Source organism: Condylura cristata, unplaced genomic scaffold (genome assembly GCF_000260355.1).
Source record: "Condylura cristata isolate star-nosed mole 26May11 unplaced genomic scaffold, ConCri1.0 scaffold00034, whole genome shotgun sequence".
In the NCBI taxonomy this organism is placed as follows: Eukaryota; Metazoa; Chordata; class Mammalia; order Eulipotyphla; family Talpidae; genus Condylura; species Condylura cristata.
This window is the reverse complement of record NW_004567135.1, coordinates 13,410,978-13,426,000: the sequence shown is the minus strand read 5'-3', so window position 1 is coordinate 13,426,000 and position 15,023 is coordinate 13,410,978. Positions and strand designations below refer to the sequence as shown.

Genomic DNA, 15,023 nt, shown 5'->3' with positions numbered 1-15,023 from the left:
GGAGGTAGGAACGGGGTGCTCTCAATGCTGGCTTCAGACTTGGGGGCTAAGTGGTGGGGGACAGAGCTGGCCCTAGTCCTGGTTTTCCACTTGACAGCCTGAAAGTCACTGCTCTGATATGATGTCCCATTTTTTGCAGGGAGGCCTGAAGGAGATGCAGAAATGGCCAAAGTGGAGCTTGGGGGACAGACTGGCTGTGGGCATCAGAGGCCCTGCTGGAGGAACACTGGCAGGACAGGCTTTGCTGTCACCAAGAGGCGCGGATAGGGATGGGAGTGGTGGGCCAAGGCAGAGCACCCCAGCACCCCCACCACTGAGTGAACTGCTCTGCGCTGGATCCCTGTCAGACCATCCCCTGTTCATGAGGCACTTAGGGTCTCTGGCCTCACAACACCTGCTTTTCATCAGGTCTCAAATGCCAAGTTTATAAATTCCCGGTCTGGAGAGAGAGTAGAGGTAACATCATAACATCCAAGAGTTTCCCTTAAATTATAACTTCCCTCATAAAATAATGTTTGGAGAACTTGTCCCCACCACCTACTATTCCCAGCCGACTGGGGACGGAAGCAGGCTGTGATGGCAAGTGTACCAGTCAAAGTCAACGAAACCTGCCTCTGATGCCTCTACGCCACGTGACCCGGGTAAGTCGCTTAACCTCACTGGGAACCAGCTTCCAGCTGTAAAATAGAAGCTTCCTGCTCTGGCTATGTGATAGGACAAGGAAAAGGAATTTGCAGGCTGCAAAACACTGCCCAAGTGGATCAGGATATTCTTTTATTCCATCATCGTCTAGGGCTAAGGTCTTTGCCTGGTGACCTTAATGCAGATGACTGAACAAGAATTAGTTCTGGAACACGTAGCTACTCTTGCACCTCTCCGCAGGCCACTACCAGGTTCCCAAGCTGGTTCCCTCATGGAGCCAGGACAACAGGACGCAGGGGCACAGTATGGACTGTGTCTCTGTGCCCTGATCTGGGCAAATCACTGCCCCACCCTCAGCTTCTTCACTGCGAATGAGAGGGCTTGACTAGATGAGCTTGAAAGCCGTTCCTAATCCCTACTGGCCATTCCCAGGCCGAGCCATTTCTGTTTCAGATGACCTGGGTGCTCAGACAAGGGCAGCTGGCAACATGGATGGGTGGCAGGCTGGAGACAGGAAGGGATGGAGCAGGCACTGGGGTGGCCCTGGAAATCTGCCATCAAGCCCCTGCAAGTGTCACCAGCTCTAAGCCCAGGCAGATGGCAGAGCCCAAACCAACAGACTGGCAAGGAAGAGACTGTACTAGGGAGGAGAGAGGAAAACTCCCTAAAGGACAAGGGTGGGGTGGGGTGGAGCTGCGGCCTTCCAACATTCTTGTCTGGTGCCAGGGGTTGGTGAGAGGAGGAAGGCGCAGCTGGCTGACTGGTGGGCTCACCAGGATGGGAGCCCCGGCTGGAATATCCCTAACACAGGCAAGGGAACATCTGTGGGCTACCCTGGCAAGGGCAGGTGTTGGGTGTGGTCACTCGGGCACGGGCCAGCCAGCCTGCCTCTGCTGGTTGGGCAACTGCTTTCCACCACCCAAGTTCTTGGGAACCCCAGCAACTGAGTCCAGGGGAGTAAGTACATTTATTACCATACGCTCTGGGGTGAACCCCTGTTTCTGCCCATCTCTTCTGAAATGGACAGCTTTCTTGTTTCTGTTCAAAGTCCTCTTGCAGAGGGGCAAATACTGTCTCTGTGTACAGGGGATGGGACTCTGGAACCAGGTTACAGGTTTCCTATTCCGGTCTAGGGGTGTGCCTTAACCTCCCAAGGAAGGTGTGGAAGGGACATTCCCCTTTCTGGCGCCTCCCTCAGACTTCCCACTTGTGGGATGGCCAGCAGCAGGAGTCCCGGCATCCACTCCAGGTAGAGTCTGTGATCCCGCCTCGCCGCTGGGCGGGCTGCTGGGGTGGGGGCGCCGTCGGAGCTCCGGGGGCGGGGAGCCAGAGTTGGCACCGGATCTCTCCCGGAAATGGAGAAACACCGGGCTCATCCCACTAGAGGCGCCGATAGGCATCTGCCTCTCCTCTCCCCAACTCCCTCAGACTTCTCTTCAGTACAGATACTTATCATCGCCCTCGGGGGGGAAAAAAAGTCAAGACAAGCTAATCTTTCAGATAGTTTCGAAGGCGCTTGGACTTTCTCACGGCGGCTCGGAATCACTCTGAGAGAATGGGGGTCTAAAGATGCACCCTGGAGGGTGGAGGGAGACCCCGACTCTTACTCCGGGACGGGTCCCGGGATGCACCCCAGGCCGGCGCGTTCCCGCCTGTCCAGGGTAAAAGTGCGAACAACTTTCGGGTACGCTCTCCCTGCGACACTCAAGTCGGGTGGAAAGCGCTTAGCCCCTCTTGGCACTCCGGCCACTGGTGGGCCCCAACCGGTCCCCCGGCCTGGAGTTCCCAGAAAAGGCGTGGTCGGCCTCTGCCTTCCCTCCTACACTCGGAGGGACCTGGGGTGGGAGCACACAGGAACCCCTCCCCGCACCCTCGGCGAAGGTAAGGTTCGGGACCCGTCTCCACGCGCCAGCAAGGATCGGGACCCGTCTCTACGCACCCGCGCGCCCCAGTCCGATCGGCTGGGGAGGGGCCCCCAAACAACGTGCCCGCCCCGCCCGCCCCCGACCCCGCGGGGAGCCAGCTGGCGGCCGCAGGGCCTTTCCTCCCGCCCAGAGCCAGCCCCGCGCGGAGAGCGCCAGCCACCCGCACGTCCGGCCGCGGGCAGGGTCTCCGGGGTGGGGGAACAGGTGGCCCCCGGAGAGGAGCGCGCGATCGTGGCGCTCACTCACCCAGAAGATGAAGTTAAATCCAAAGAGCAGGTATTTGATGCACTTGGTGCCTCCCTTGACCGGCATGGTGAGAGCTAGACGGGCCTGGGCCGGGCTGGCGAGGGATCGGGGGGCGCGCGCTCGGGACGGGCGGGATCAGACTTCGAATCGAGGTGCTGGCGGCGACTGGGTGGCCTCGGGGCTGCACTTTTAAAAACTGCCACTCCTTAGGGAGCCAGCCGCCGCGGTGCGCATGTGCCATGGGCCCGCCCCCCGCAGACCCCGCCTCCCTGCGCACCTACCCCGCCTCCCTGCGCACCTGCCCCGCCCCGGCCCCACGCACCGCCCCACCCCCGCTCCTCCCGGGGGTCGGGGTTCCCAGGGGCTATGAGCCCCGCTTCCCTGAGCTAGGCGTTCGCCTCCTGCTCCCGGCTCAGCCCCGGCCGAGACCTTCCCGCTATCCTCCCTCTGTCCTCTCCACTGTCCTGGGATCGTTTTAGAACGCCACTCCCTGCTGGTTTTGCTTTGGGGTTACAGGGAAGCCTCGCCTTTAGCTTCTCAGCTATGAGCTCCTGAGCCTCCCGCCGGAGCCCGCTACTTTGGAATGCCTTTTCGGGGTCCCGGGGTCAAATTCCGCTGCCCAAGGTCGGCCGCCCGCAGAATGAGGGCTCTTCTGGCGTTGGCCTTGGCTTAATGCAGCGGCCAGGCGTTCTTTTGCCCTGGAGCGGCTCCTTGCAAACCTCGGCTCTGGAGCATTCCAGGTGGGAAGACTGTTCCGGGCTTATGGAACTCCTTCTCCAATACCCATCTCCGAATGGTGTCTGGGCGGAGGCTGGACCCTCCTGGAGGCGTTCGGTGCTTGCGCTGCAGGTGCCCGTAGAGGGGGAGGGAGTTCCTGGGGACCTCTCCACACCTTCCTCCTGCAGTTCGACCCTGCTCACTGCTACCCCTGCAGGGCTACAGGAGCGTGTTTTCTACTCCAGCCCAAAACTCTGTGGCTTCCCGGTACTCAGAGGTCTACATCGGAATTCCTCCTCTTTCATCCCGTGCAGAGCAATCTTTGCGCACTACCTGGCACCCCACCATCGCCATCCCAGGCCCAGTCCTGCCCCTGTGGTGTGTGATGTGGCTGGCTGCAGGCCCACTTTCCCCGTGTAGAAATTCTTCGGGTCTCCGGGCATTCCTTTCCTGTTTCTCACCCTGGGAGGGGGAGATTCCCTCTTTCTGACTTCTCCAAATCCCTTTGTGTGTTTGCAGGGTTTTTTTTTTTTTTTTCCAAGACGAAGTTTCCTTTAGTTTTTGTGTAGTTACAAAACAATCATACTCATGCAGGCACAACAAAAAGCAAAAAGAACATGACTCAAGCGGGTGTTAGCTCTGTGTAGCTGTTATCATTGTGAGACATCTCATCCATTGATTCAGAAAAATTTTCTGCATCTACTATGCAGGTATTTCATTAGAAACTGGGGGAAAAATGCATTAGATCCTCTTTCTGTCCTCCAGGAATTCAGAGGGGGCTGGGGTTTGAGCAGCCAGGACGTGGGGTGAGATTGCCCTGTGGAGGTCACACAGAGCGGGGCTTGTGGCTACTGGGGCAGAGGCTCTGACCCAGACTGGAGAATTAATCTGCTGCAGAGTCACAAGGAAATTGTAATCTCCGGAGACTTTTGAGCAAAGACTGAGCGGGGGAGGGGGGGTGAAGGGAGGTGGGGTGTGTGGGGGTGGGGGCTCTGGGGTCAGGTTGAAGTGCGTGGGGAGGTGAAGATGGGCACTTAGCTGGGATGGAGGTGAGGCAGAGCTTCAGGTTCCCAGACTTTGCACACTGAGGCAAGGGCCTGAAGGATTCAAGCAGGGGACTCCCCCCTTAATCAGCTGCGTGGTTTCCTTAGGTTTAAGGGGAAGGGGAGCAGTATACAGTGGGCGCCTTAAGGATAAAAACCTCCATTTGTTCCTCCAGGTCTTGGCTCAGAACTTTGAGGGATCAGAAGGAAGGTGGAAGTGATGTCTCTGGTGAGTGCTGGTTAAGCAGTGTGAGGGAAGCTGGATGAAAGGTGAGTTGAGGATAATGCAGAGGGCAGGTTCTGCAGCTCAGGTGAGAGGCAAACTGAAGGAGGGTGGGGCTTGGGGGTGGAGGGTGGAGAGAAAGGTGGCAGCAGAAGAGGCGGCAAGGGTGAGGGATGGGAGGCCAGGCAGCAGGAGCCTGCGTGGGGAAGACTCATCCATCCCCTTCGCTCTTTCTTCTCATGGAGCTTGAGCCCACGATGGACCTGTGTGGAGATGAAAGCTCTCTGCCACACGGGAGATCTCAGCGCAGCCAGAGAGCCATTGCCGGACAAGGACGAGCCCACGGAATCATTGCTCCTGTGGCACCTGTGGCCCGGGGCAGGCACTGCACGGCACGGCACGTTCCCAAGCGGACTGAGTCAGGAGAGGCTTCCCGGAGCGGGAGAAGGGAGCCCTGTGGCTGTGCTGATGGAAGGTGGGGTCAGGGGACTCTGGGCTGCGGGGTGGGGGACTGGCGGGGCAGCGGGGTGCCCGGCAGGAAACCACAGGCAACCACAGGGGGAAGAAAAAGAAGGGGACGCGGGAAGAGTCTCCTCAGGGCAGCCTGTGGCCCAGCGAGGCCACACAGAGGAATTGGGTCACACTTTATCTCAGACCCTCACCCTACTCCGGGGTGCGAGTGGGGCCCTGCAGCAGCTGAGGCCCTGAGGGGGAGCTGGAAGAACAGTGCCCCATTGTCTTGAGAGCACAGGTCGGGAGGACAGAAAAGACTTCTTTTTAGTGTTCGCCTGCACTGGGGAGTTTAGTAAATATTTAAACTTTCAACAGAAACTACTTTTTAGGGTTATCACGAGTATTGAATGAGCCATCCACAGGAGGACGGACTGCAGTGGCTGCCAAGGGAACCCTGGCCTTTGTCTCTGTTACAGTAAATCCTCCCTGGATGCAGGTTCCCGGAAACTGGTTCCTAGCGCAGCTCCCCACAGAGCTGCAGTGCCTCGGTAACTCTTTTTCCTTCAGCATGGCCGAGGACTCTTTCCTTATCACTGTTATGATGAAAGGAAGTTGAATGAAGCCACTTTATTCCTGGTCCTGCTGTTCTATTCATATTCAAGAAGCACTCTGGAGGCCTAGAGTTAAGAGCCCCTGACAGCCAAGAGGCCCTTGTAATGTGTCTGAGGAGGCCAAGGTTCTTTATTTGGGGCCTGCGTCGTCCTCTGGGGTGGGGGTTGGGGGGTAAACCCTCAATCGCCTCATCTGTACCAGGAACGTTTGGGATTAAATGTTGAAGTCTCCTCTGTCCTCACAGTCGGTGGTGCAATAAGGCCGCATTAAAATGTTAAAATGTCCCAGGCATGTAGTTGTACAGGCAGCCAGGAAAGGGAGATGGAAAAAAATATGGTTTGCCTTAACTGGAAGGGGAAAATTTGGGTAAGCCCCTGAGTCACAGATCACATGGGGGCAGTGAGCTCTTCCAGGCTTTGTGGTGCTGGATGGGAAAACTTTTCCTCCCTTCCTTCAGGGCATCCAGTTTCAGAAATACCTCCCCTCCCCCAACACCCCATTTTGGCTCTTGTGCGCCCCCTGCTGGTAAGATTTGAACACACCCATCTCCTGGGGACTGACTGTCCTCCCACACACCCACTGGGAGATGCAGGACGTACCAGCTCACTTTCACAAGTCCTTTCCAGCCACCACACCGGTGGCCATTTGGGGACTTTAAAAAAGTCTCCTTGAGGTCCTCCCTGGTGGCACACGGGTTAGAGCATCACACTGCAAGCTAGCTGGGGCCACCTCAGTGCAAGTTCGATCCCCGCCTGCCCCGGAGGTGACCCACGTGGTGCGCGCAGACCTCTCCTGACCCGCCCGCTGCTCCCCTCAGCAGTGTACTTTGTCGATCTGCCTGTTCTGCTCCCCACTCTGTCTCTGGTGAATCCTTTCACCGCCCCTGCACCTCTGGCCTGTACCCCAGTTCTGTATGCATCAGTAAATAAATCTTAAAAAAAAAAAGTCTCCTTGGTGCTGCAACAGCATTTGACCAGGCTGTTGTGCCATCTTGCTTAACTTTCTCCACTTCAGAAATCGCTGATTGTCTTCTGAGCACAAATGCTATCACTTCATGAAGTCTTCCTTGAATATCCCAGTCTCTTCTTCCATGGAATGACTTTGTTGGACTCTGTCATGTGTGATTCTTATTCCCTCATGTGTACACACTTTGCTGGTAACTCCTCCTCCAAATGCCTATATTTGACTTATTTCTGTGTTCTCCATAACGTCCAGTCCCTTGCTAGGTTTGTTATGTGCAAACGTGTGTGGGAAAACTGCAAGGAAGGGTTTTCCCAGGCTTCAGTCCCCAGCCATCTCTGCCACTCCTCCACCCTTCCCAAACTCAGGTCATGGTATTTGAGGCCCTCTGGGGCCTTTCCACTTTGATGCCCCCCTCCCCCCAAATCTGTGACAGGGCTACCTGCCACAGCTGGAGGGATTTGCGTGAGACTAAGTTAAGGGTCTTGAGAGAGGAGATTCTCTGGTTAGCGCAATGTAATCACAAGGGTCCTTGCTAGAAAAGGGAAGCCGGAGCCTGAGAAGAGCGTGGTGGGTCCAAGCAGAGGTGGGTGTGATGTGGGGTCAGGTGCTCAGGAATGCAGGCGACCTCCAGCACCCCAAAGGACAAGAAAAGCGTTCTCCCCTGTAGGTGCCAGGAGAAGCAAGCGTAGCCTTGCCCATTCATTTTAGGCTTCTGACCTTCATTTCTTTCTTTATTTTCTTCATCAGCACACAGCAAGGTTATTAAGGAAAAGAGGAGAAAGGAAAGAGACATCTGCACAGACACAGACGAGAGCTGCCGACTTCTGACCTTTAGGGCTGTAAAGTAATATGTGTTATTTTAAGCCACCGTATTTGTGGCAATTTGTTATGGAAGCATTAGAAACTGCATATAGTTATCTCAAAGTAAACATCAAGACGAGAATTCCTGCGCGGCAAGGCAGCTGAACCTCAAGCTGGGACTCCCCTCCCTGGACTCGCATCTGCTGGGGAATAGGGTTCTCGCTTCTTGTGGTGCTGGGCTGTCCAATTTAAAGACAAGAAAGCAACTATAGAGCAGGAGAGTGTTTTGTAGCAAAGGAAGACCAAGCCTCAGGGCTCCTGTTCAGCCCTGTGATTTCATCCTCCCTTCCTCACCCCTGATGGGCCACGTCCTGGGAGGGCCACTCCACCCACCTCCCCTTCTCCCTGTCATTCACCTGTCCAGTCTGCACACATCATTGCACTGATTGTCTTGTGATGTCATCAGGCTTGGCGGCTCTATTCTCACCAGTTAACTTGATTTCAACCATAGAGGCATAGTCGACATAGCCTATTACATTAGTTTCAGGTGTGTAACCCAATGATCCCACGTTTGTATATAGATTGCAAAGTGATCACTGCAGTAAATCCAGTTAACCTACACCCCGGGATAGTTGCGTCATCCACAACACACGCCGTGTGCTGTGCAGAGTCCAGGAAGATTGCGTGCAGCGGTGGGAGAAGGCTTGCAGCTCCCAGGCTGGAGAACACCGTTCTTTCCTCCGCTTGCGTTCTCGTGCCAGTCCCTCCTGCCAGCCCAGACCCTGCCAGCCTCTGCCTGTGGCACACCCTGCATGCGTCTGTTTGAAGTGACATAGCTCTCACCTGGCTGTTCAGCTTGCAGCCTCCGCCTCTCACTCCCCCTGCTCAGTAGAACACACCTTGTCTCAGGCTCTGTCCTCTTTATAAGACAGTTTTTTTTTTTTTTTAAGAAGGCACCACCCCTGGAGTGCCACCTGCAGCCTCTTCCCCCACCTCAACTGCCAAAAGGCAGAAAGCAGAAAGATGCGCCATGTGGTCTCATCTGCCGACTTGGGGGGAAGGCAGCTGTCTCCCGTAGCACTTATCACCCTTGAGCAGAGTGAGAATTTTCCTAGTCTGTGCAGTGTTTATCTTCTGCCTCCTCCCACATAGAGTGTCCACGGTGCTGGAGCAGGGAGCGGTGGCCCTTGTTCTCAGTTGTACCCCCAGAATCTTGAACATGCCTGATACGCATCAGGTTGCAAAAAGTACAGCATGTGTGGAAGCTCAGGTCCTGACCCTAAGATCATCGTGAAGACCCTGAATCCTCACCTGCTCTGTCAGCTCTGCCCACTCTTGGGGTGCTGCAGACACTCGCACATGGCTTTCCTCAGAGCCCACCTTGGCCCTGCCTCCCTCTTCTAGGGTGTTCCAGGCCGCCTCCCCCTCCCTCTCGTCATCCCCGGACTACTCTGATCTTCCCTGTCTGTGCTCTGGTTTCCTGAATCACCCACTAGGTTCTCATCAGATGTTGGCCTAGAGGGTAACTTCACATTCACGCGTTTTGGAGAGAATCCTCCTACTCAGATGATCAGGTTCTGCTGTACCCAGAAGCTACTCTTCAATTAATGAAAAAATAAATCCAAAGGACTCTTGAATGGGCACCTTGGATGGGTCAGATGCTGTTCTAACTGCTATCGTGGAATCCTATGAAGTTTTGTCTATTATAAACTGGGGAAACAGAGGCACAAGGAGGTTAATTAATGTGTTAGGAAGCAGCAGAACCCAGATTTGAACACAAGTGATGCGGCACCTGGATCCCAGGTGTGAAATTGCCTTCCCCCCAAGTAGGCAGATGAGACCACATCGGTACATCTTTCTGCTTTCTGCCTTTTGGTAGTTGAGGTGGGTGAAGAGACTGCAGGTGACACCTCTGGGGTGGTGGCTTTTTTTAAAAAAGATTTATTTATTTATGCACACAAGAACTGGGGTACAGGTCAGAGGTGCATGGGGTGAGAGGATTCACCAGAGACAGAGCGGGGAGCAGAGCAGGCAGATTGACTGAAACACACTGCTGAGGGAGCAGAGAGTGAGACAGGAGAGGTCTGCTGCGCCATGTGGGTCATCTCCCTGGCCAGGGACAGACCTGTGCTGCAGTGGGTGGCGATGGCTTTCTAGTGCTGCGTCTTCACCGTTGTGCCACCAGGGAGGGCCAGTGGTGCCTTCTTAAAGGTGCCATCAGCAAGATTATTCCCTGAGTCTGAGAGGACAACCCAGGTGTTAGGTTTGGTCCTGCTTTTGCTACTGTCTGCCCTTCTGAACCTCCTCCACAGTTGGGCAACTGGGATCCCTGCATTTTTTTCTCACCAGGGGGTGGGGATGACTGCTGACTTCCTTTCTGTGTGGGTGGTTGTGGATTCAGGAGGACAGAGTTCAGACACAGTGTCCTCCTACTGGGAGCTCAGGCCCTGTGGCAGGTGAAATATAATTAGGGTGACCCTGAGGTAGAAGTTGTCACCAGGGGCCCTGTCCCCTGGAGGCACTGTCTTCTTGAAAACGAACTCCTGCTGTCTGTTACAGGAAGCTCGTGGTAAACTGGTTTCTGGTGACATTATGCATTTCCTCCTCTGGTACCTTCTATACACTAACTGTTTTGCATCATTTTTCTTTTGTTCCTTTCTCTCTGTCTCTCTTAATCACCTTATTTGGAATCATTTTAAGTTTATGGAAAATTACAAAGATAGTAAATATGGCCTCCCCAGATGTTAACATCTCACATAACCAACATGTATTAGTCAAAGTGGAGAAGCGAATGTTGATGGTTCTAGTCTCTGGACTGCTCATTTTTCTGCTAACGTTCTTTTCTTGTCCCAGAGGCCACCTTGACTCCACCTTGACTTAGCATTCCTGTTGACTCTCTGAACACTCTGGGTTCCTGTCTCTGCCTTTGACCCCATTGTTCTCTTTGTCCACGGCCACTTTCCTCTTCCCAGTAAACTCCTACTTGTCCTGCAGCAACCCTCCTTCGGGTCAGGGGCAATGTGGACAACTGGTAGGAACAAGAACTCAGGTCCCCCACTTCCTGCCTCATTGGCTTCCTCTGTCCTCAAACTCTACCCACCTCCACTTTCTTCTGTTGTCCAATCTTGGGGTCCCTTAGTGTAATACATGGCTCCCAGGTGGGTGGTGGGTTTCCTGTAGTTTCTCATCACCCTGCACATTCAGAGTCATTGTGTCATCTGGGCTTGGAGGCTTTGCTCAAGCTGCGCCCAGTTAGGGGGTCTCTGGTGTCTTCCACCTGTTGGGGAAAGAATGTCCTAAGGGAACTCTGCAGATAAAGGATTTGTGGACTCCACCCCCTATTCCAGTCACTGAAACTACATCTCCCAGCAATACCGAAGGGAAGGCTGCAAGGACCCAAGGGTGGAGCTAAGCAGCCATTTTGGGACTTCTGGGGAGATATAGATAAATATATGAAGAAGCCCATGTTGAGCTCTCTCTCCCTTGGCCTCCTGGCTGGTTGCTGGTGGCTTGGCTCTTGATGAGCTTTCAGTGTGCCATTGGAGTTCCAAATCAGCGAACTGGTAGGGTGCTCTAGTTAACTTGTATCTCTCTCTCTTTCCCTGGGTTGTTCCTTTTCCTTTCCCCTTGTAAATGAGCCCATTGTTGACCTGTTTTGTGTGTGCCTGTAGTACAGTTAAATCTTTTATATTTTTTTAAAGTTTATTTATTAATTTATACAGAACTGGGGTACTGGCCAGAAGTGCAGGAGTGGTGAGAGGATTCACCGGAGACAGAGCAGGGAGCAGAACAGGCAGATCGATGAAGTGCACTGCTGAGGGGAGCAGCAGGAGGGTCAGGAGAGGTCTGCCGCGCCATGTGGGTCACCTCCAGGGCTGGGGATCGAACTCGCACTGAAGTGGCTGTGGCTAGCTTGCATTGCTGCATCCTAACCCATTGCGCCACCAGGGAGGGCCCATATTGAAGTTTTTAATGGCTGGAATGATGTCAGGGATTTGCTTTAAAATTTTTAGCCCTCCCTGGTGGTGCAACCAGTTAAAGCGCAGCACTATGAAGATATCCACAGCCACTGCAGCACGAGTTCAATCCCCAGTCAGGGAAGTGACTGACTCACCTGGTGCAGCAGACCTCTCCCATTCCACCTGCTGCTCCCTTCAGCAGTTAACTTTGGCCAATCTGCCTGTTCTGCTCCCCACTCTGTCTCTGGTGAATCCTCTCACTCCCCTGCACATCTGGCCTGTGCCCATTTCTTGTGTGCATAAATAAATAAATCTTAAAAATATTTTTTTAGCCCATTTCCAAAAAGTGGAATGATAAGTAGAACTCGAATGGCAGGTGCAGTAACTGTCGAGGCCTGGTCATGGGTCAGTGGGACTCATGGGACTGGCCCCTCTCCATTGTGTGTTCAGGCACTTCTGTTATGACAAAAGAATTCCATCTAGTCTTGTCCTGTCAGTGTGGCCCTTTCAATGCAAATTAATACTGGTTTTGTGGTCCTTCCACCCTAACTTTTTTTTTTGTTAGCATTTTGCTAAATGTACTTGCTTCCTCCCTTCTTTTTAATATGTGTGTGTGTGTGGGGGGGTGGAGAGTAATTGTCCCCTATATCCAGATCCTACTCCCTGGAGCCTGTGACCATATCATGTGGCAAAGGGGACCCTGTGGAGGTGATTACATTTAAGTCAGGACTCGGAGATGGCAGCTTGTGCTGTCATTCAGCTGGACCTGGGGGCCCTTCCTCACTGCTGCGCTGGTGGTGAGGGTCAGGCCACCCACAGTGGCCCAAATTCCTGGGGTGGCCATAGGCTCCTTGGGATTTTGTTGGAAATCTTTCTTCTGCTTTGCTTTCAGTTCCAATTTCAGGCCTTCTCTCTGTTTTGGCTTCTGGGTTGGGGCCCCCTCTCTCCTTTTTGAGGGGAGCGTCATCCCACACAGTGTGGAAAAAGAGGCAGGGCTGACCCCTCCCACCTCTCTGGCCTCACCATAGGGTTATATGTGCCTCTCCCCACCACACAAACCCACAGATGCTAATGCTTTTAGCTCAGCATAGAAATACCGCCTTATTTTTAGCTCTGGCCTGGGTCCATCACACGGCACCCCTCTCGGCATGAAATTGTCCAGATCTGCAAGTTGTTTTCCCAAATCCGAGGGCCTCAGGCGTGCACTCTGGCCTCAACGCTAACATGGGCTCTGCTCATTCTGCTCCCCGCACCGCCCGCCCCCTGCCTTGCATGTACACATCTGTTTCCACAACGAGCACTCTCCAGAATGTCTTTCCAAGCCCCAACCCATGTCCTGGACCCACCCCGTCCCTCCTTCCAGCAGAGAGGAGCAGTCCCAGGAAAGGTAAAGCTGAAAGGGCATGGGAAGGGGGCAGAGACGTTCTTTCCTGGTCGGCCCACGAGGCTGGCTGGGGAGCCAGTGTTACGCCCCCTCTACAGACACCCCCGCCCCCATCCTGCCTTCCACTCATGGGGGTGGCTATGGCTGCATCAGCCTGCTTTCCAAAGCAAAAGTGGTTAACCCAGAGATTACTGCTCTTTCCCTGCCTATTTAAATTTAAGATGAAAAAACAAACACATAACCCCTTTTGGTACAGTCTCACACCAACACTGACTGGAAAACCAGGCCTTTGCTTGGAGCCATGCAGTGTCCCCAGGCCTGGTGGGGTCCCCCGTCTTTCCTGAGGCTGGCTCGGGGCAGGCATCCGGGAGATCCTCCACCCACCCAGGCCTGCTTCTCTGTGAGCATAGACTGGACTCTTCCCAGGGTGTGGGGCAAGTTCTCATTTGTCCTCACTTTGTCAAGGTGAAACCCAACTCACGGTTTAATAACACCCACCCCAGACCCTCCCTGGTGCACAGGGGGTTAGGATACAGCACTGCAAGCTGGCCATAGCCAGTGAGAGTTCCCCACCCTGGAGCTGACCCCCATGGCATAGCAGGCCTCTCCTGACCCACCCACTGCTCCCCTCAGCAGTGTACTTCCTCAGTCGGCCTGTTCTGCTCCCCACTTTGTCTCTGGTGAATCCTCTCACTGCCCTTGTACCTCTGGCTTGAACCCCAGTTCTATATGAATAAACAAGTGAATCTTTCAAGAAAAAAAACAACACCCACCCCATGGGCACACTGGACTCCCTGACACCCCCCAACACAAACACCCTGGGTTTTTAGGGGTGCCTTGGAATCCCTCACCCTGATCCATCACCCTGACCACCACCTGACGTGAAGGTTGATTCCTTTTGTCTTTTGTCTGCCTCCTTCCTCTTTACCTGTAAAGTTCTTGGGAGCAACAGCTGTCTCCTGTGCTTGCTGCTGTGTGTGCCTGAGGCGATAATCCCCTCTGCCCTCCCTGGTTCCACATCCATGGATTCAACCAATCTGATGGAAAAAATGCACCAGGTAGCCAGGCTTACGATGGTGTAGAGTACGTGCTGCCCAGACTCTGTGGCTTGTCTGCTTTATCAGTTTAGCGTAACAACTGTTTACGTGGCCTTTACATTGTGTTATGTGTTATCAGTGATCTCGAGGTGGCTTAAAGCCCAGGCAGGCTGGTGTGACCCATGTGAGTACCACATTATTTATAGAAGGGACTTGAGCACCATGGCTAGTGGTGTCCCCCCGCTAGGGACCCTGGGACAATCCCTGCGGGTGCCAAGAGATAAACCCACTAATCTGCTGAAGGGGAGAAAGGAGCGCTCCGTGTGTGTGTGTGTGTGTGTGTGTGTGACTTCAATGCTGGGCATGAGTGGGCTTTGTGGGGGTCTTCTCCTGAGGGATGAGGGGCCACTGCTTGCCCAGCAGACCAGCGTGAGGAGGGCTGGTGTGAGGGCTCCCCAGGAAGCCCTGGCCAGAGGCGAGGGGTCCCTGGCTCAGCAGCCAGCCATTCCTGCCTGTCCCTTCCTGTCCAGTGAGTCAGCCTGGCTGGGGAAATGCGCCAGGGAAGTGGCCCCTGTCAGTACAGGGGTGAGAGGTCAACAAAACAAGAGATCGCTCATGTACCCTCCCACTCTGTCCATCAGAACAGCCTTTTCTGTACCCTAGCTCTGTCTTGCTCAGTGCTGGTCTGTTGTGGGGCACGCTGTGCCACCCCTCTATTCAGGTGTTAAGGGCTTAACCCCCAGTACCTGGGGATGTGACTGTCTTGGGGAATCGGGTCACTGCTGATGTAACCAGTCAAGGTGAAGTGGCCCCTGGTCCACTCTGATCTGTGTCCTTTAAGGAGAAGGCCACACCGCAAGGGCAGGCCTGGCAGATGTCCCCAAAGTGCAATAGGCCAGACACAAAAGGACAAGTACTGGCCCTCCTTGTGGCACAGTGGGTTGGGGCGCAGCACTGCAAATTGGCCACAGCTGCTTCAGTGCAAATTTGACCCCCGCCCCGGAGCTGACCCACATGG

The 15,023-nt window shown here is 54.4% G+C and overlaps 1 protein-coding gene and 1 long non-coding RNA gene across 3 annotated transcripts in view; one reads left to right on the top strand and one right to left on the bottom strand.

Annotated features, from left to right (window-relative positions):
- Positions 1–3,006, bottom strand: part of CD9 (CD9 molecule) — a 30,230-nt gene extending 27,224 nt beyond the window's left edge. The window contains exon 1 of the mRNA XM_004692867.2: positions 2,814–3,006. Within this exon, the coding sequence (XP_004692924.1) occupies positions 2,814–2,879 (66 nt within the window). The 5' untranslated portion in view covers positions 2,880–3,006. The remainder of the gene's footprint in view (positions 1–2,813) is intronic.
- Positions 3,007–4,080: 1,074 nt separating this feature from the next.
- On the top strand, positions 4,081–8,550 carry LOC105854323. 2 transcript variants are annotated; one of them, XR_001146016.1, is made up of 4 exons: positions 4,081–4,240; positions 4,750–4,802; positions 5,042–5,271; positions 7,572–8,550. It is a non-coding gene; the product is annotated as an uncharacterized LOC105854323 (long non-coding RNA). The 2 variants fall into 2 exon arrangements; XR_001146015.1 differs by lacking the exon at positions 7,572–8,550 and adding an exon at positions 5,639–6,579.
- Positions 8,551–15,023: the final 6,473 nt, after the last annotated feature.